The sequence below is a fragment of the Schistocerca cancellata genome, chromosome 10 (genome assembly GCF_023864275.1).
Source record: "Schistocerca cancellata isolate TAMUIC-IGC-003103 chromosome 10, iqSchCanc2.1, whole genome shotgun sequence".
NCBI lineage: Eukaryota > Metazoa > Arthropoda > Insecta > Orthoptera > Acrididae > Schistocerca > Schistocerca cancellata.
This window is the reverse complement of record NC_064635.1, coordinates 90,246,246-90,267,954: the sequence shown is the minus strand read 5'-3', so window position 1 is coordinate 90,267,954 and position 21,709 is coordinate 90,246,246. Positions and strand designations below refer to the sequence as shown.

At 39.0% G+C, this 21,709-nt stretch overlaps 1 protein-coding gene across 4 annotated transcripts in view; it reads left to right on the top strand.

Annotated features, from left to right (window-relative positions):
- The first annotated feature begins 332 nt into the window (after nucleotides 1–332).
- The window catches only part of LOC126106536 (zinc finger protein 501-like), a 140,807-nt gene continuing 119,430 nt past the window's right edge, over nucleotides 333–21,709 (top strand). Inside the window, exons 1-4 of one of the 4 annotated variants that reach the window (XM_049912867.1) lie at nucleotides 333–565; nucleotides 668–812; nucleotides 924–1,081; nucleotides 14,215–14,277. In XM_049912867.1, coding sequence (XP_049768824.1) covers nucleotides 1,037–1,081; nucleotides 14,215–14,277 — 108 coding nt within the window. In that variant the 5' untranslated portion in view covers nucleotides 333–565; nucleotides 668–812; nucleotides 924–1,036. Of the gene's footprint in view, nucleotides 566–667; nucleotides 813–923; nucleotides 1,082–1,568; nucleotides 3,416–14,214; nucleotides 14,278–21,709 lie in introns of those variants that run through there. The other 3 variants (XM_049912868.1, XM_049912866.1, XM_049912869.1) reach the window with 3 other exon arrangements.

Sequence of the window (21,709 nt, the reverse complement as noted above, 5' to 3'; positions counted from 1 at the left end):
TTAATTATTATATCTGTGACTTACGCAACTTTGATGATTTAAAATCACACTTGTTGCCGTTTTTCCTTACTCATTTGTTTCAGCTTTTTTTCAATTTTATAAAATAAACTACTATTTTTACCATTTTGTGAGTGTTATTTAAGTGTGAGACACTGAAAATTTTTCAAAAACATAAAAGGAAAAAATTGGAATAATTAATCGCAAGTATAATCGATTATGTAAAATAAAATTGACGTGAGAGAAATGTTTGCACCACCACAATCGATTAAAAGAATGATGCGATTAATCGATTAATTGCAATTAATCGCGCATACCTGCTGTTGGATCTTCTGTTTACCAACAAAAGTGCGAAATCGAATTGTCATTCAGTGTTTGCTCAACGTTTGTGAAGAGAAGTGACTTGTTGAGAGGAATAACGTGAACTGATTCTCTGAACATTCCCGCTGTAAATGATTAGTGTTAGAATAACGATAACTGCTGTATGTCTTTATTTATTTGGTCCACGTTACGTGATATTGTCGAGGGAGCTACAGATGTCTGACAAAATTTCTTAATATTTACGTTGGTAGGTTATTATGTACAGTACATTGCAACTGGTTCATATAAGATTTCTCTCACTGAAAATTCATGTATTGCACGTATTCATAATCAGCACACATTGTTTCAGGTCTTCTTCTATAGAGTACAGATAGTGATACAGCAATTAAGACCCCATGTCTTTACGAAATTGTTTTCACTATACTTCACACCGTACTTGTTGGGAACTTAGTGTACGTGTGAAGTCCGATTTTGAACCCTTCGATTTGATAAATGTATGTATTAGCATGTAACACATGCAGCTTTGATGTATTCTGTTTTTTTTTTTTTAATGTCACTTTTTCTGCGCAGGGTTGGATTATATGGCATTTTTATTAATTTTACAGCCTCGAGAATATATAAGCAAGGACTGGTAGGATCTTCAGCTTTCTGAAAATGGGTTTTGCAAGATAAATGATCCTCGTGATTCTCCTCTCTATTCTCGGAATGCGAAGATCAGATGAAGAATTGTTTCAGAATATCACTCCATATCATAGGTGAAATAGTATGTATTCATAGTATGCAGTTAACGATCCATTTATTTCTCTAGCGTCCACTCTTCATGGAAAGTGATGCAAATAATATAGTGACAAATGAGTAGCATATAAAATTTAACATAATTGCATATTGTATAAAATAACTCATTATGCAGTATATTGATACTACACTAGTCTGCACAATATTTCCACTCAGCGTGTAGAAGTATCTCACAAAAATTAACCTTTATAAGCTAAATAGAATAAAGTATCTTGTATTAGCAAGGTTCTGGAAACTTCAGATATGTTAGGAAGGCCCTGTGTTGATCAAAGCACAATTTGTTGTTAATTTATGTGCTCCCACACACAACATTTAGGTAATATTGCCCCATCACCATATTTTAGTTAACCACACATACTGTTGTTGTCACTGACTACCATCTTCAGTAAAATTGTTACTTCAATATATTTTTTTATTTGTAAATTAGTGTTGCTGGTTGGCGTTTCCCATGGTCAGAACTCTATGAAATATATTTTGGAACATGGACTTTTCTGCTTATTACAATACAAGAGAGAAAAAACAAGAAACTAAGAAACTCTATTGCTTAAAGGCAAAGTCTGCAAGACCTATTTGCTATTGAAGCAAATATGGACCATAGGAGTCAACTTCTATAAAGAGAGACCACCTGAAGAAGCATATGTAAACTCAACTTAGCAGAGTAGATTAGTTGTGGTTTTATAACGTCACATTTGTTGGGTGATGAACTTGTAATCACATTACTTCTCATCCTAACCCAAGTCTCAGGCTATGCTACAGCTCATTCTGTCACTATAATCTTCATTCCACAAAATATTGTATATGATATTGAGTGAACATTGAAATAAACAATGTAGCCTTCCTGTGAATGCTATTCATGGGCTTTGGATGAGATAGTAGTTGTTTGTAAGCAGCTGTAATTGTCTTGACTGCTGTCAAGCGAGAGAAAGTTGCTGCCGGTGAGCATGTTGGCCAGACTACCAAAGAGATAAGAGGAGTATGTGAAGTAGTGTCTTCTTCAATAGACACTGTCTTCCTTCTAGGAAATGTAGTATCCATCACTATTCACTGACTTGACTGTGTGGTGAGTCAGTGGTAAGTTAGAGACCAGGGACAATTCAGGGTCGGTCTGCTACACCCATACTCCATACCACTTAGTATGAGGTGCTATCCTCCACTAAACGTGAGATAATATGGCAAACTTCACAAGTCTGGGAGCCTGATTTGTTAGCGAAAAGCATCAGCAAGTGGATAGAAATGTACTAATAATTGACATTTCAAATGTGCTGTGAATAATGCTACCCTTAGGGAAATGGGAGGAAGTGATGTGAAGGATTGGCATGTGCACTCATAATGTGTGCCTCATGGGGGCCTCTTCCAACATGTTGGAGGAGCTGATCGTGAAGGCACTGAGAGAACAGGATGTGGCCAGTGCTGGTTTTCTGCAGATTGTTGCACGACAAATTAGCTCTCTGGCCTGAGCTCCTAGGTCATACTTGGCTCATTCCAGCGACTGGCAGAGAAGGTGGAGAAGACCAGGATTGCTCATGGAGTTTGGATGACGCTCATAATCTGTACCATTGTCCTCAGAACTGACTATGTCTCCCTGGTTCTTAGTTAATAGGAGACTTAAACCATAATCTTATAGGGTTGAGAAATGTAGCAAGTCCCTAAACAGGTCAGGTGCGCACGATGCAACAGAGACTGCTACTCTGTTAGCTGACTGCTTGTGTGGTACACAGAAGGATTTTTCTGGTATGGTGACTCTCCATGCTGTCCAGATAATGATAGCTGAGGGAAACCCCAACATATTTCTGTAAGACTCAAAGATGTCACTGCTACAGATGAGACAATTAAAATCCTAGTGATCAACTGGTGAAGTATTCATGACAAAGTCCTAGATTTTGAAGCAGTAATATAAAGTAATGGAGCTCCCATAATACTAATTACAAAAAACCTTTGAAAACAAAAAGTTGGACAGCAGTGAGATTTATGGGGTCAACACAAATGTCCTATTCCACCTGTCTCCTTTGACCCATGGCGTAATGGTGGTATGATGTGTGATGTAACTACAGCGTGGTGTTTTTGATTTAGTTGTGTTTGTGGGTGTTGTGTTGTATTTGATGGTACTCTCTGGTGGTAGATGTGGACATGCTGAGTTTAACATGTGGTATGGGGTTCATTTGAGTTTTTGTTGTCATCATGCTAATGTGCTTTTGAGTATTGGTAGTTGGTGCGGAACGCGCATATGTGTTCGTGGGGGGAGGGGGGTTGCTCTTGCGTGTGTGGTGGCCAACCTACATGGTATTGCTGGAGGCTTTTCTTGGTAAGTAATTTTTGTTTTGGTTTTATTCTACAGTAATTTCGATGTTTTGTCTGTTGTGTGTTTATGGTAGATCAGTTGTTTTAATTCATGTAGTGAATGTGGGGTAAATGGGTTTTTGAGTTGTTGGGATCTTGGTTCCACTTTTCAGTGTTGTGGGTGTTGGTTTTTTTGGGATCGATAGCTGTGGTTGAGCTATATAAGTCAAGGGAAGTGTCCAATTCCACATTTGGGGGTTGTAGGTGTCTGTTTTTTGGTATTGGTTGTGTTTGAGCTATATAGATCAAAGGAAATGTCCAATTCCTGTGTTTTTGTTGGTGTAGCAGGATGTTGTACTTCAATGTTTTTACATTATTTGATTTAGGATGGTGTGGTGTTTTTTTATTGCTGTATATTTAGCTTGACCCCACCCTAAACCCCCAATTTTCCGTGGTTGTCCTGTTTGCTTAATTTTATTTTTGGTGCGGGATATTACTGTGTCATTTTTATTTTTGTTCCCATTTATTGGTGCGTGTATGTAGTGACGTCATTATCGCCTTATTCTATGCGCTGGAACTAGCCTTTTCCACCATATTGATGACGTCATGGGTCAAAATAGATGGGTGGATTTGGACTTCTCGGTTATGCCATAGAGAAGAAACTAAATCCACTGAGATTGAAACAGAAATAGCAAGCAACATTAACTGGGCCACACTCACTAACAAGAATGGTCATAAACTTATAATTGGATCTTTCTACTGGTCATCAGTCTTAGTCCTCTGTGGAAATTACACACAGCAGGTAGTTCACAAAGTCACTCTTCACTTTAGTGTGTTAGAATTAGTGGCAACTAATAGATATGACTACTTTCAACATTTTCACATTGAAATTGGTATAAGTGACCCAGGGGTAATTGCAACAGTGATGCATTCTAAACACACTATAAAATTCACACCGGAGTTTGGGGGTAACTGCATACATTATTTAGATCTAACCATAAACATCAGTGACTCTATTCATACTTTCAAAATTTGTAGGAAACCTACCACCACAGCTATTATAATATTGGTCAGTTCTCAATATTCAGTGACCCATAAACATGCTGCCTTTCATTCAGTTATACATCACCTAATACTGACTCCCATGAGTGAAGACAACTTCCAAATGGAGTTAAGTGCAGTCAAACAATGGCTATCCTCATATCTGTGTGGACTCCATAAGGTGTAAAAAGCAGAAACAACGTACTCTCTTCTTCACCCTGCCATGACCCACCACTTCAAGAATGCAATAAATGGTGCACAATTCCATACTTAGGAAAAATCTCAGTAGATGTAGCCAGAAAGCTTAAATCCAGGAACGTAAAAAAATCATTTTATGTGCACAACACTGTTGGCCATTTTTTGCCCAATTGTAAAGACAGGTTTGGACAAGAGTGGAATATATAAAATTACTTATAATTGTGGAAAATTCAATATTGGTCAGTCTGACATTGCAGTAAATACGTGCTTGAAGGAATGCCACGGAAGATGCAAACCTAGAAAAGGAGATTCTACTTTTGCAGACCACCTGCTTAAATAAGCCATAGTTACAATGTGAAACTCGAGGTATTACACATCACATCCATAAAGGAAGGGAGATGAACTATCTTGAAATAATGGAAATTAATAAACACATGTCCATCGGCCCAATTAGTACTGAATGACCAGGTGATGTATAAATTATCTGGGAGTACGCATTAGGAGTGATTTAAAATGGAATGATCATATAATGTTGATTGTCGGTAAAGCAGATGCCAGACTGAGATTCATTGGAAGAATCCTAAGGATATGCAATCCGAAAACAAAGGAAGTAGGTTACAGTACACTTGTTCGCCCACTGCTTGAATACTGCTCAGCAGTGTGTGATCCGTACCAGATAGGGTTGATACAAGACATAGAGAAGATCCAATGGAGAGCAGCGTGCTTCGTTACAGGATCATTTAGTAATCGCGAAAGCGTTACGGAGATGATAGATAAACTCCAGTGGAAGACTCTGCAGGAGAGACGCTCAGTAGCTCGGTACGGGCTTTTGTCAAAGTTTCGAGAACATACCTTCACCGAAGAGTCAAGCAGTATATTGCTCCCTCCTATGTATATCTCGCGAAGAGACCATGAGGATAAAATCAGAGAGATTAGAGCCCACACAGAGGCATACCGACAATCCTTCTTTCCACGAACAATACGAGACTGGAATAGAAGGGAGAACCGATAGAGGTACTGAAGGTACCCTCCGCCACACACCGTCAGGTGGCTTGCGGAGTATGGATGTAGATGTAGATGTAGACACAGTTCACTTACTCGCCATTTCTAACTGCAGACACTGCTCATAATCTCGTCCAAGGGCATGTTGTAAATTACCTCCCTTACTCACATGCCCCATTTTCCTTTATTTAATTTCTGTCATTGTGTTAAAAAATTTTACTTTGTGTAATCACAGCTGCTTTATTCACTTGCTTAATATCACTGTTATATTTTATCTGTTTGTAGTGTAGGATCCACTGAAAACAAGATTATTTTCTTCAGCCACGTCTTTGGAATATCTCACCAAATTTTATTGTTCACTTATTTTATTCTATGTGCAACTGTTGTAATTTGTCTGTAGTTCATTAGCTAATGTGTCACATGTTTTAACTTAATTGAATAATCTTATATTGCATTTACACTAAAATAAACCCTCTTATTTGATACCTAATTCTGACATTAACTTTTTTGGTCTTTTGAAATGGAGGTGCTCTGTAGATGCACTAGTTTAAAATATTTGATTCAATAAAATTTCACTGCACCAATGTATCTTTGTATTTTATAATGATGTAACTGCCAAAACTGGTTCGTGTAACAAATAATAAATATTGTAGAATATTACACCAGTGTTGCATGTGTTTCATTGATAAAGTCCAAAGTGCAGCTGAAAGATATAGACAGATTTACATGTTTAGTAAACTGGAAAAAAAATGCAGTAGTATCATATTTCGTGTAGGATAGTAAAACATTTACCTCTGGGGCAGGAATGTTTAAGAAACTGTGAGTTAGAATAGGAGAATAGTTGACCAAACAATGTATAGACATATATCAAGTAAAACAGTTCATGATGGGAAGTACCCTCTAAGTCTAAAGAAACAGTGACTATTCACTCATTCTTTCATTGACATGTTGTGTTCTGTAAATCCCATCATGAAGGAGAGTGTTCAGCGATGAAGAATCAGTTAAACTATAAATAAACAGGCACAGCGAGCTACTTATGTAAATTGTACTGACAACAAATAATGACCATTGTTAATGTACTTGAACTGTTAATTATGGCGATTACTTGTAAATTATATGATACTACATTGACAATTTTTAAAAAATGTATATGTACATACGAAAGTTTTACGCCTTGCTAGCTTTTGGATGAATCTAACAAATAGTGCTGGGATTGGAGTTCAACAGGTGGACTGGTGTGAGGAGCTGTGTTTGATGAAGTGGGTTGGGTGGATGGATTGGGTTTGGGGAAGAAAAGTGGGGAGTAGGAGGATAGGTTGGGGACGGGAGGGGTGGCTTGGAAGGAGGCAGCAGGTGTATGGATAGGAATGTGACACATGTGTGCCAGAGCCAGTGAGTTCATGTGGCCCAAGATGATGGTGACATGGATGTGGAGGTGTGGGTTGGGTTGAGATAAGAGGGCAGAGGAGGTGGAGAATGTCGGGTAGAGGGTGTGAGTGCAGTGAGTTTGCCAGAAGGATTAGAGGAGCACGTGTATCGTGGGGATAGTTCCCATCTGCATAGTTCAGAAAAGTTGGTGCTGCAGGGAGGGTGTGAGATAACATGGGCTGTGAAGCAGCCATTGAACTCGAGCATGTTGTGTTCAGCAATATATTCCCACACTTGGTGGGCGACTCTGTTCTCCACCACAATTTGGTGGTGGGCATTTTTTGGTCGACAGCTCGTTGGTCATCATACCCACATAAAATGCTATGCAGAAATTGCAACAGAGCTGGTATGTGACATGGCTGCTTTCACAGGTGGCACTGCCTCTGGTGATACAGGATGAGCCTATGGCAGGACTGGAATAGGAATTGCTAGGTGAATGAATCGACTGACTCTCGACCATCCGTACCCCATTACTGCCTCAGTCCATACTTTCCACTGTAGATACTCCTTCCCTATATGCCAACATGTGTCTTTTCTTAGCCTTATTGCTACTGAACCCAGAATGTAGCAAATTAGTGGGTGTGAATGCGGAAGGATTCATTATTATTGCTCTTCATCTTTTTGAGATACTATCCATTCCATTTGCTTGCTCTTCCAGATCCTTTGCTGTGTGACAGAATTACAAAATCATCAGCAGACCTTAAAGATTTTCGTGTCTCCTCCCTGTACATTAATTAATTCCCCAAAAATTACCCTGTTTCCATCAATGCTTACTCATTGTACAGACTGAATTATGTTGGTTGCACTTATTCTCTTCTCATTTCCACCTCTCTTTTCACATCCTTCAACTCCTCTTTCTATACGGGTTGTGGATAACATCTTTGCTTCTTTATTTTGTCATTGAAACTTCAGAATTACACAGAGTGTACTCCAGTCAATGTTTTCAAACTTTTGCTTTACACCTACAAATACTGTGAATGCAGGTTTCTTTCATCACTCCATCTTCAAAGATAAGTCTTGGGGCCAGTATTACTTTGTGTGTTCCTACATTTCTGCAGAACCCAAACTGGTTTCCTCTCAGATTAGCTACTGCCCGTTGTGCCATCCTTTTGTAGGCAGTTCATGTTAGTATTGTGCAACAATGAGTTACTGAACTGATGTTTGCATAATACTCAAATTTGTCAACACCTGTTTTCTCTGTAACTGTACAATTGTTACAATTTTTTCTTGATGTCTGGAGGTCTTTCATGTGTCTCAAGGATCTTGCATACCATGTAGAGTAATTTGTTCACTGTTGGTGCTCCTCAAGATCCCAGTTATTCTAAGGGAATGCTATCTGCTCTGGGTGTCTTGTTTCGGTTTAGGTCTTTGAGTACTCTGTCAAATTCTTCTTGCAGTATCACATCTTCCATTTCATCCTCCTCTACTTGCTCTTCCCCTCCTGTACTGTTGTCTTTAAGTTCATTTCCCTCGTATAGCCTCTCAATACACATTCCTTCCACCTGTCAGCTTTAGTACTGGTTTGTCATCTGAGTTCTTGTTATTCATAAAGCTGCTTCTCTTTTTATTATACCTGCACCTATCTTTCTGATAGTCAAGCATTCATCTAGATCATGACATATCTGCTCTAGCGCTTCCTGGTTGAAGTTCCTGTCAATTTCATTTTTTAGATGTTTACTTGTTTCAGTTGTTGCAATTTTATATTTTCTCCTTGACTTGGGAGCTATTTGACCCCCGTTATCCTCACTATTCACTTTCCAAGCTACTCATCCCTTTTCTATTTTATTTTATTTATTTATTTCCCGCGTTTGTGTCGGTCATCTTCTAATTCTCTCTTTTTCAGTGTTAGCCGTCTTGAATTGTTTCAACTTATGCAAAACTCCTTGATTTCCTATCTTTTTGCCCAGCTTTAGTCTCCATTTCATAACCAGTATATTATGAACAGAGTCCACATCCTGTAAAAGTTTCACAGTTTAAAACCTGGTTTTTAAATCTCAGATTGCATAATAGTATGATGGTCTGAAACCTTCCAGTGTCTTGATGTGTTTTCCGTATATAAAACAATATTTCATTGCTCTTAGATAAGTTATCTGCAATGCTTAAACTGAACTCTGTACAAAATAGTGGCAGGTGGCTTTCTCTTTCATTAATTTCTCCTTTTTTTTCTTTCTTAATCTTGCTTCATTATATTACTGTCAACCAGTACAGTTAAATTTATATCTTTCTTGATGCTCTGAATTCCTTGTTTCATCTCATCACATTTGTTTCTCAGTTTCATCATAGTCTGCAGATCTAGTAGGCATTTTATACTTGTACAACTGTAGTGGATTGTAGTTTTCTGTATATATTGCCTTGGATAGTTGGTTCACGATGCTGTTTATAGCAGTTAACTCATTTTTTTAATTTTCTTGCTCATTATTGAACGTGCTCCTGCCTAACACTTAATAACTTGGTAGTGTTCTTTGGTTGACATTGACAAGATAGTATGTTATGGTATACATCTAATTTTAAATTTTCAGTTTTGTTTATAAGTAGGTGTTATGCAGTAATGACAACTGTACTGTTTTACTTACTGTTTCCTGACAAGGTTTTCACACATCCTCTCCAGCTGCATTTCATTTAATGTCGGAAATAAATAAATGGATTTCTGTTGAAAGATACACTGAAATGTGTACGAGATCTCATCTGGTGATGTTTATTATATATTTTAAATTACAAAAGGTAAAATACTCTCTCTGCCTTTGAGTGTCTTCTGCAGTTGAGTTTCAATTAATGTGTATCATTGTTTTCAATTTGTACATTATAGAATGTGTCTCTCCTTTTCTAGTTTTTCTGTTCCTCAAATTCAGTAGAAACAGAATGAAGGATACATAATGTGTCTACCCTGTTGCTCTACCTTGATTTGTGTTTAAGAGGTAAAGTGGGTTGCAAATCACATTTGAAATTTTTCACAGCCAAAAGAGTGACTTCTCATTATCTGTAGAATCTGCTCTCAGATATATTCCATTCTTAGTGCTGAACTGTTCTGTCAACTCTTACCCTATAGAACCACCATGTATTCGAAAGTAGCTATTAGATATTGACACTGAACTGACTGTTTGTTTGTATCTTTGATTTTTAACTATGTTTCATGAGAAAAGGGAGTGTTGTTACTCTTGGGGCTGTAGCACTTGGGGGATGGTGGAAAATTGTCCTTGACACATTCAGTAGTAAAGTGGTGGGACTGAGTGAACCACTTTTCAAGAAAAATTATACAGACTACAGTTAGACCAAAGAGTGTCAGGACTAGGGAAAGTCATTCATTCAGACACCTTGTTGTAAGAGTCATTGTTGTATAGAATCCGCAAGACTAAAAAAAAATCCTCCTTTTGGGATTATTCATTTGTTATCAACAAACACTAGATACTTTATGGTTTCTGTTGAAAAAATGCTTTATTTTATGCTGTACCATGGAAGGGTTATGTAAGTTATTATTTATCTTTATTCATCCAAGAACCATCTCACAATGATATCGGAACTGTCAAGGTAATACAATGCAGGTCAACAGCTCAAAATATGCAACACATGTAAGGACATGTTAGGACAAGTTGGCAGCTGTGGTCACAATTAAGGAACCATCCACACTTTTGTCTAAGTGATTTAGAAAAACCAAATCAAGATGAGTGAACAGAGAAACTCCACCCTCATAACAGCTGAACTGCCACATTTCGTTGGCTCCTATTGTGCAATGTTCCCTGATTTACAAATAATTTGTTTCAGGTAACTTGTAATATAAAGCATAAATTTGTTGTTAATTGCAGCACACACTAAGTGCACCAGCTGGTTCCTTCTGAACGGTGTCCCTTGCATCAACTGCAGTCTGGCCAGAAAGCCAACTGCTTGCCCGCATGCATTCAGCTATGCTCTTCAGTCCACCTGAAAAACTGAGTCAGCATCCCCCCATGATGAGTGAAATGTTGAACTCTGGAGAATAACAACACATTACTATTATGCATTTTATGTCTTGACACTTGATTTCCCTCCGAAAGCAATAAACCATGATATACTGAAATGTTACATGGTGTTGTAGTTATCCCATTTTATTACTACCCACTACTCTGATTCCTGCAAGTACTCTTTCATTGTGTAGTATGTATTACTTGTGAAGATTATTTCAGCTTTTTTTTATTTTTTTTATTTTTTTTTTTTTTATTTTTTTTTTTTTTAAAAAGAAAACGTGTGCATCTTAACAAGCTTTTTCATTTGCTCTGGCAATTTTTTTCCCTTCAACACCATAACCATATTGCTTAGTTATACTAGCGCATTTGACATTCTGTTAAAATATTATGGGTTACATTCATGCCAATTCATGTACAACATTGTATTTAGATAAGAGACTAAAAGAAAACAAGACATAAATAGCTGACAGTTGGTGTTCATACCTAAAAGTGTTGTGTTTGTTTCACAGTCTATAGATTTATCATCTGTGCTAAATATGACAGAGTTATTTCTTCTCTCTAGCTGAAGATATGCATGATATCCCTGTTTAGTCCTATTTGGTATGGGTCCCAACATATGAACAATATTCTAGAATGGTTGCATGAGTGATTTGTGAGCAATCTCCTGTGTAAACTTATTGCATTTCCTTAGGATTCTGCCAATAAATCGAAGTTCACCACCTGCTTTCCCCATGGCCTGCATGATCATTTGATTTCACATCCTTACAAATCGTTACTCTCAAGTATGTGTTTGACTTGGCTGATTCCAGTTGTGACTCACTAATACGATAGTCATAGGATAATACGGCTTGGCTGACTCCACCTGAGAGCCACTGATATGATAATCGTTGGATAATATATATTTTTTTCATTTTGTGAAGTGCGCAATTGTTCTTTTCTGAACATTTAAAGCAAATTGCAAATCTTTGCACCACTTTGAAATTTTATCAAGATCTAACTGAATATTTATGCAACTTCTTTCAGATAGTACTTTACTATAGATAACTGCATCATCTGCAAAATCTCTGGTGGTAATATTAATATCAGACTTTTTGTAGATGATGCAGTTATCTACAGTCAAGTACTGTTTGAAAGAAGCTCCATAAATATTCAGTTAGATCTTGACAAGGTTTCAAAATGGTGCAAAGTGTGGCAACTTGCTTTAAATGTTCAGAAATGTAAAACTGTCTGCTTCACAAAATGACAAAACTTTGCATCCTATGACTATAATATCAGTGTGTCACAGTTGGAATCAGCCAACTCATACACATACTTGAGTGTAACCCTTTGTGGGCATATGAGCTGAAATGATCACATAGGTTTAGTTGTGGAAGCAGGTGGCAGACTTTGGTTTATTGATGGAATACTGAGGAAATGCAATCTGTCAACAAAGGAGATTGCTTACAAACAACTCGTTTAACCCAGTCTAGAATATTGCTCAAGTGTGTGGGACTTGCATCATTTCGGATTAACGGGGGATATTGAACTGTATGCAGAGAGCTGCTGCACAAGTGGTCACAGGCTTGTTTTACCCACAGAAGAGTGTCACAGAGATTCTGAAGAAACTGAACTGGCAGACCCTTGAAGATAGACATGAACTATTCTGAGAAAGCCTACATACAAAGTTTCAAGAACTAGTAACAGTTAATGGCTCCAGAAACATACTACAATCCCCTACATATTGATCACATAGGGATCGTAAGGGCAAGATTAGATTAATTACAGCATGCACAGATTCAATTAAACTATTATTCTTCCTGCTCTCAACACGTGAATACAACAGAAAGAAACCTTAACAACTTGTACTCTGGTACATACTCTCTGCCATGCATTTCACAGTGGTTTGCGAAGTGTAGATGTAGATACACTGAACATAGTTTGCTACAGTGCTTACAAAACTTTGTGGATCAGTACTCCAGGTGTGGAGATACAGGGTGACAATTATTGAACTATATGAAATAAAATCATCAGAACATCTGAATGGTTTGCATTAGGACGTTCAAACTGCACAGTTGGCCACAGGGTATGAGGGAATTAGTATGCACATGATTGGTTTACTTTAGCAACGAAGCCCTCTTTCATTTGGATGGGTTCATCACTAAACAAAATTGGCATGTTTGGGCGACTGAGAATCTGCATTTCTCAATCGAGAAGTCTCTTCACCCTCAACAGGTGACTGTGTGGTGTGCAATGTCCAGTCACAAAATAATCAGTGCAATATTCCTTGATGGCACGGTGACAACCAAACGGTATGTGAAGGTTTTGGAACATAATTTCATCCCCATTATCCAAAGTGACCCCGATTTCGACAAGATGTAGTTAATGCAAGTCGGAACTATTCCCCATTGAAGCAGGAAAGTGATGTCCTGGTGGAGCACTCTGGGGACCGCATTCTGAATCAGGGGTACCCAGAGGCCACAGTCATGGGCCTCGATTGGCCGCTATATTCTCTCAATCTGAAAATATGTGAGTCCTTTTTGTGGGACTACATTAAAAACATAGTGTGCAGCAATAACCCCAAAACCATTGCTGAGCTGAAAACAGTCATTCAGCAGATCATCGGCAACACCAATGTCCCGATACTTCAGCAGGTCATGCAGAATTTTGCTGTTCCTCTGCGCCACATCATTGCCAGTGATGGCAAGCATATTGAACATGTCATAACCTAAGTTCAAATGTCTGTAGTGATGTTTACATGTAGAATATAGTGTGTGCACACCATAGTTTGTAACTAATTTATATTTTTTTATCTACTTCAATAATTGTCACCCTGTACTTTATAGAATGGGTAGCTAACATAATGGTCATTTCATTTTGATTTGAATTTCCAAATATTTGCACGTTTTTATTCTATACATAAAGGCACTGAGTAAGAAAACCATTTTGATTCTTGCAGGCTGAAAGTAGTGTGAGTAAAATCAAGCTTAGTCCCCTAGTGACAATCTATGTATGTATCGAACAATTAAGATTTCAAAGATTGGCTTAATTGTCGACTTCTAGCCAACAATAATAAACTGGTTGAAACTTCAATGAAACAGAATTAAAAAATGTCCATTGAAATACATGCTGGAATTCCTCAGTACACAAATACAGAACTTGTCACATACTTTAAGGTGCATGATTGAATCTCAGATTGTTCTTTGCAGTTTGTCTTCATTGTAGCATTTGTGTTTTTCAGAAAATGGCAACGCCAGAATGTGGAAGTTCTGGTGGTGGCACGACTTTCGTCAAACAAGAGCTAGTAAGTAATTTCGCTGTGAGCAGTCATGTTGTTTATTAACATTTATGCAGTCAGTCAAAAATAAAACCAGCAACTGTTTTTCAAGGAAGTATAAAGAATAACTCTTACTGAAATTGTTTATCATTCAGTCCAATCTCATAAAATTTCAAATATGATTTATTGATTGAGGCTGTTATCAGGTATCTTAAGATCATTTGTTACTCAGACCTGTTTTGGTGCATATAAGCCATCTGCATTGGAACTCACTTATTTTTTGAAACCTGGGTACAAGTTTGACTGATTTTCTTTGTTATTATTTTAGGTCAAAAACCTATATCTGCATCTACCTAACTTAAGACTTGAATCCAACAAGGTGGCATGTCCCACAGTTTATGGCTTATCAGGATAACATTTTTTTGGTTAATCTGGCAGCTGGTTCTCTCTCTCTTTCAACATGGTTTTTTTGTAATTTCACACCCCAGATATCTTTGAAAAACAGAAGTGTTAGAGCTCTCAGTGTTTTTACAGTTGATGTTATTGAGATATTTTGGTAGTCTTCATGCACTAGCATTGTTTGTTTATGGTGTACTTGTTCCACAGATCCATATAGGCAGGCAAGTTGTTTGTATCTGGTACAAGTCAATACATGAAATATACGGTGCATTAAAAAAAGTGTTGAAAAATTTGAGAAGTGGTCTTACTCTTTGAAACAAGAGAATAGGTCTGATACGTGGTTCTGGGACACATGCTTGCATAATGTGATGGGCATCCATGACAGTAAGTCCCTTTGATGCTCTTTGGAACAGGGAATTGATCTTCCTTTGAGACCTACTATTTTGTTGTGCTTGCTGTTAATACACAATCATGCAATGTCTGCATAACATTGACTCGAGCAATGTAGATCAATTTCTTCAAGTGTCCCCATAACCAGAAGTACAGGGGCTTGACATCTGGGAAATGAGAAGGTCAATACATTGGGCCTCTTTGACGGATTCAGTACTCTTGAAATGTTATCACCAGATGTTCACAGACACTGCTGTGAGAATATGTCTGTGTGCCAACATGTGTGAACATTATTTGTAGTCTTTGCTGAGATGGCATGTACTTAATCACTGCAGGCAAATATGTTACTGAGAGAATGAGCCCCATTTAACCATTGTAGTAGTGTGCATGGCTTTATTAATCTGCTGTGAAGAATGCCTGCCTATACATTGATCAAGAAATGGTACTGATACCTACTTCCTGCAGTTGGACGGGAACTTCCATCAGCACACACCATGTTTATTGGACCTGTTTATTGGAGCTGTTGAACTGTATTGACACTTTTTAATGGCCTGTAAATATCAGTGATGTAAATACCCATATTACAACACAATGATAACACTGAAATAGTAGTATTAAACATTAAATGGAGTGGTGTGTCCAGCATTATTTTTTGTTTACTGCTGTAGATTAAAATAAACATTGTCACACAAGCTTATTAATGCATGTGACACAAAGTTAAATGAAACAAGGAAAAAAGTTGATAGGGATGTCATTGTAGACAGTGAGAGGTAGAGAAGGGTGATTAGGCAGCTCAACAAATGCTCATCATCTGTGAAGGGCTGAAGTGTTACATGCATGCCATTTAGGCAAATGACATTTCACACTACTTGTGTAGTACAAATGTGACACAATAATATTAAATAGGTAGTAAGTCATGGAACATATACTGTGCACAGGTGTTTGTTTGTGTATGTGCAGACATTAAATGGGAGGTACGGAAGACGGGAAAAGAGCAAGGTGTGATAAATAAAGGGCTGCACCTGCTGTGGATGGTATGCATTATGTTTTGGCATCACAGCTTGGTGGTGGGTTTACCATCAGAAAGCAACCGCACTCTCCAAGAATGAAAACAAAAGACAAGAGTGTTTCATGACAAATGAAAAATATTGTAATCTTGATTGTCATGTTTAGCCATCAAGGTGTATATGATATGTAAAGTTGTGTTTTACTTAAATTCACAGCTCATTCTAATTATCCGTACACCCATTCAAGGAAATACGTGTTTGTAAAAAGAAAGTAGTGGATGTGCATTTTCGTGATATGAGCAGATCTTCTTTTGCACCAATAACAGCTGCAGAACATGATGAAGTCAAGCCTTTTGTCAGTTACACATGGCATTTCAGAGGTACTTGTTAGCAGGACCTCTGTTCAAGAGGTCAGATTAAAAGAAAAAGATAAATACGTCAGATATTATGTTGAATGACAGATCTCATGAAGTTTTCTGACTCAGCTTCAACTACAAGAAGCGAGCCAGCTGCTTCATAAGACCCTAAACCAACAAGAAAAATACTCCAGGGTATAGAGAAGTGGACACATCACTAAGAGAGATACACAACTGCCATGATATGAGGTGAAGCAAGAAGTGAATGTGTTTGGAACGTGGGGTTGTATGGCTAGGAGACCCGGACTCTGAGGACCGAGGTAAGGGAAATACTGGAGTCTTTTTAGATATGTTACAATCAAATCCTGGAAATCAAATGGACTGATAAGATAACGAATGACAAAGTCTTTAAAGGTGTTTACAGAATACTGTTGAAAAAATGAGAGCTCATCTGTTGAGACACAAGGGTCTCCTAAAACCAATAAAACATGGGTGTGTCAATGGAAAAGAATTAGGGTAAGACCATGACTAAAGTACACAGATCAAATTATGAAAGATGTTGGCTGTAATTCCTACGTGGAAATGAAAAAGAAGTTAGAAAGATGTAGAGATGGGAGATCTGATGCCTTTCAGTCCTCAGATTGCGCTCTAAGGGTTGGCATGTATTATGAAGATATTGCAGCAAATGCCTGTTCTGAATGTAAGTTTCTGGGAATATAATTATATAGATGATGGACTATTGTGGAGTCAGCGATTAGCATATGTAGTGAATTAAAATCTATTGCACCATTGAACCTACTCCTGTCTTATGGAATTGTATTGTGGAATGGGAGCTGCCAGATCAGTATAACAAGGGTCTTTGTACAAGAGAAGAGGCTAATGAGAATTATGTGAAAAGTGAAGCCCAAGGACATAATACAAAAACCTGATTAATAGCTGTAAAATTATGATTATGCTGGCTGTATTTTATGTTGGCAAAAGAAGACCCTAAAGCTAGAAATAGGGATATTCAAATGCATGATTCCTATGTAAGACACTGAACAGACTTTTGTAGAGTCATAGGAGGCTGACTTTAACAGCAAATGTGGTAGTCTGTATATCAAGGGAACAGTACTTTTTTATTCACTTCCAAATTAATTGAAATTGATGTCAGGAGGAAATTTTAAAAATGGTGTGTATCGAAATGTCCATATAATATGGAACTAAGATGAATTTGACTTAGAAATGTAATGAGTTCTTCTCACATGTAATTACAAATATTACACACAGATATAACAGCAATCCTCGATTTTCTATTGTTTGACACATAGCTATAATTCAGAACTTTCTCTCTTTATGTGATGTGGAATGTTTTAACTTCGTGAAATGTTCCTTTTGTCCGTGTTGTGGGTTGGCAGGAGAGCCAACATCGGGTTACTAGAGGAAGCCGAAAGGCACGCATTTTAGCTCACGCAGGCTGGCGTGAGGTCTGGAACAGGACAAGGAAATTAGACTTTAGAAAAAACGGACGTAGCTGGTGGAATACTTAACTTTAATCCATAAATGGTGAATGTCGCTCTTGACTGTACATTATTCACAATATCAATAGTAACTGAACATGGCGCCTTGCTAGGTCGTAGCAAATGACATAACTGAAGGCTATGCTAACTATCGTCTCGGCAAATGAGAGCGTATTTTGTCAGTGAACCATCGCTAGCAAAGTCGGTTGTACAACTGGGGCGAGTGCTAGGAAGTCTCTCTAGGCCTGCCGTGTGGCGGCGCTCGGTCTGCAATCACTGATAGTGGCGACATGCGGGTCCGACGTATACTAACGGACCGCGGCCGATTTAAAGGCTACCACCTAGCAAGTGTGATGTCTGGTGGTGACACGACAGTCCGTATGTCAGCACTTCTTACGGTGTTGCGTGAAGTCACACATGCAGTCGCAACTGGACTGTAGAAATAAATTGTTCCAGAAACAAATTGTAGTAAGCACTGAAACCTCAGAATAGATGGTCTTGAAGTGAAACCATTCCACAAATCAACTTGTCAGTTTCTTTTTATTCTGGGTTCAACATGTCACAATCTGTGCGCTGTTGTTGACGTGTGACATGTGAGACAAATTATGTGGCATACTGCTTCACAGATTTCTTTGGACACTTAGGTTGGTAGTCACAGAATGATTCTCTGATACGCAAATAAAATCAGTCTAAATAAGGACTGCCAGCCTTGCTTAGATATTGAGACATAGTTAAACCTTTGACTACTCCAGTGTCAATAATCAAAGCCGTACAACAGTCTGGCCACTTTCAGAAAGATTCCTAGGCGTGGCGACTGCTTGGAATGTGTTCACTGCTAACAGTGGATGCAGGAGAAGCTGGCTGCAGTTCATGAACAGCTGACTGTGCTTTTGGCTATGGTCTATCACCTTCAGGCTGCTGTCTTGGTTTGTAGTGGTGGTGGAGAATCTTGCACATCACGTGGGACACTTCAGGTGTTACTTTTTTTACCTGTGGGCTTTGCTGCTGAGGCATCTCCTAGTGTACCTGACACAGTGGATCTACCGTCACTACAGTGTGAATGGTTGGTGGTAACGCATTCGTGTTGCTCAAGGTGGAGGGCCGATGGTGGGACTGCCCATCTGGCTTCGCCCATTCACCCTGTGAGTTGACAGATGGCAGCTGCTTCAGCAGGGTTCAAACTGGCACACGGGAAAGGGGGAGGGAGTTACCAGTTATCGGGAACTCCATTGTTAGGCATGTTGTGGAGCTCATTAGATTGATAGTGTTCAGTGGTGGAAGGAAAGCCAACGTGTTGTGTCCTCACCAATGGACGCAGCCGGAGCTGGCATGCTGAGACGGTTTCTGACTGGGGGCACAAGGTGTGCTTCATAGTTCACTGCCAGCCACAAGCACAGCCCAATCAGCAACCTCTGCACCACTGCTGGTAAGATGGACTTCCACACTGTGATAAGTGGCAGCTACAGGCAGCAACAGATAGTTCTTGTTCGGCTTTGGCATACAATAGTTCCAGTACGGAGGTCTGAGGTTGCTGTTCGTAGCTACAATTCGTAGTGGAGATCAGTCTGTGAGACTTAGTCTACAACTGGTGTGCCATAGCTTTCGCACAGGAACAAGTGTTTACTACAGTGATTGACAGTGTGGCACCCAGGATGGACACAGTCTTGTTGACATCCTATTTAGTAACGCACACCTTGCCAGGCCACTATTTAGTTGTATCTGTCTGCAATCACATCCAGTGAGTTGCTGTACAACTTCAGTTAAATATCACAGCACAATAAAGTTTATATTTCCGTGTCACTAATTTATTTGCACTGTCACAGTTCCTCTCTCTAGCTCAGAGCACTTAAACCTAATACAACGTGTGCGAGCCGTTCTACGCAGACGACCCACACACGTACACAATGACCACTCAGTATGTCTGCCAGGGGGCCTCATCAGAGATGTGGAGGTGGCCTTGCCTGTGCCTACTGAGATTGCAGTGTGCAGTTATCTGGAATTGTGGCTCACGTTGTCACTGACGAATCGGTCCTGAGGCCATCCTCGTTTCTTACAGGTGGCTGGCAGAGGTGGTGAAGATTGCTGTCCTCGTGTGCAGGGTGCAAGCAGAGCTCGCAATTTGCAGCATCCTTCCTAAAGTTGACCAGGTCCTTTGATTTGGGGCTGAGTGGAGGGTCTCTGCCAAAGGCTTCATCGACTCTGTTACAGTCTTGGCTGCAGATTTCTGGACCTGCTTTGTTGGGTGGGGATTCATAGGACACCCCTTCATAGGTCAGGGGGTGCACTACATCAGGGAAGCTGCTGCTCAGGTTGCAGGATAGTTGTGGAGGGCACATGAGTGTTTTCTAGGCTAGACAGTAGTTTGAGGTACTCTAATGAACACTTGCCAGGCAGTATGCAGCAAACGAAGTCAGATCGCGTTCAGAGTAAAGACACTTCAACTCTCAAAATTTTATCAATAAACCGTTGAAGTATTTGTGACGAAGTTCCCAAATTTACTACCCTCCAGGAAAGCTCTCGCAGTCAAATTATTCTTGGGACTGAGAGCCGGCTGAAACCGGAAGTGGAGAGCTCCGAGGTATTTAGCAAATTGTGGAATATATATCGGAATGACAGATTAGAGCCCATAGCATGGGGAGTGTTCACTGCGCTTGACAAAAATATCATCTCTATTTAGGTCAATTGGAGTTATCTGGTTACGTATAACAGGTGTAGGTGAAACAAATTTAATTGTTGAATGTTTTTACCGGCCACCCATTTCCACTGTGACTGTTCAAAAGAGAATACACAGATGATGACAAGCAAATGTTAGTAGAGATTTGTGCATCTGTGAAAAGATGTATACTTGAAGCATACAACTACTGCTGCCATATCTTAACTAAACATCAAGCAGAGAATCCAAGAAAATTCTGGTCCTATGTATATCTCTAAGCCATTCAGTCCCTTGTTGACCTGTCCTGTGTGGCAGCTGAAGATAACAAAATGAATGACGAAGTTTTAAATTTCAAAGTCAAGAAATCGTTCACACAGGAGAATTGTACAAACATAGTGTTGCTTGACTATCGAACAGACTCCTGTATAGGTGACATAGTCATACACAGTCATAAGTATTCCTGGCCTAGGCAAACAATTGAAAGAGCTGAAAACAAGTAACTTGCTAGGTCCAGATGGAATCCTAATTCATTTTTACAAAGAGTACTCTGTGGCACTGGCCCATTACATAGCTTTCATTTATTGTGAATCTCTTGTCCAGTCCCAAGCGACTGGAAAAAAGTTCAAGTGACTCCTGCATATAAGAATCGTGACAGAATGGACCCACAAAATTACAGACCAATATCCCTAGAATTGGTTTGCTGCAGAATCCTTGAACACATTCTCAGTTCGAATATAATAAATTTTCATGCGATGGAGAACCTTATATCCATGAATAAGCACACATTTCAGAAAACATGGCTCATTTGAAACTGAGCTTGCTCTTTTCTCACATAATATACTGGAAGCATTGGATGAAGGGCAAAAGGCAGGTTCCATATTTTTAGATTTCCTGAAAGTGTTTGACATGGTGCCCCACTGGAGACTTTTAACAAAGGTAAGAATATATGGAATGGGTCCCCAGATATTAAGACTTCTTAAGTAAAAGAACCCAGTATATTGCCCTCAACAGTGAATGTTCATCAGAGACAAGGGTATTGTCAGGAGTTCCCCAGGGGGTGTGATAGGATCACTGTTGTTCTCTATATGCGTGAATGATTTGGCAGACAGGGTGGGCAGCAATCTGTGGTTGTTTTTGCTGATGATGCTGTGGTGT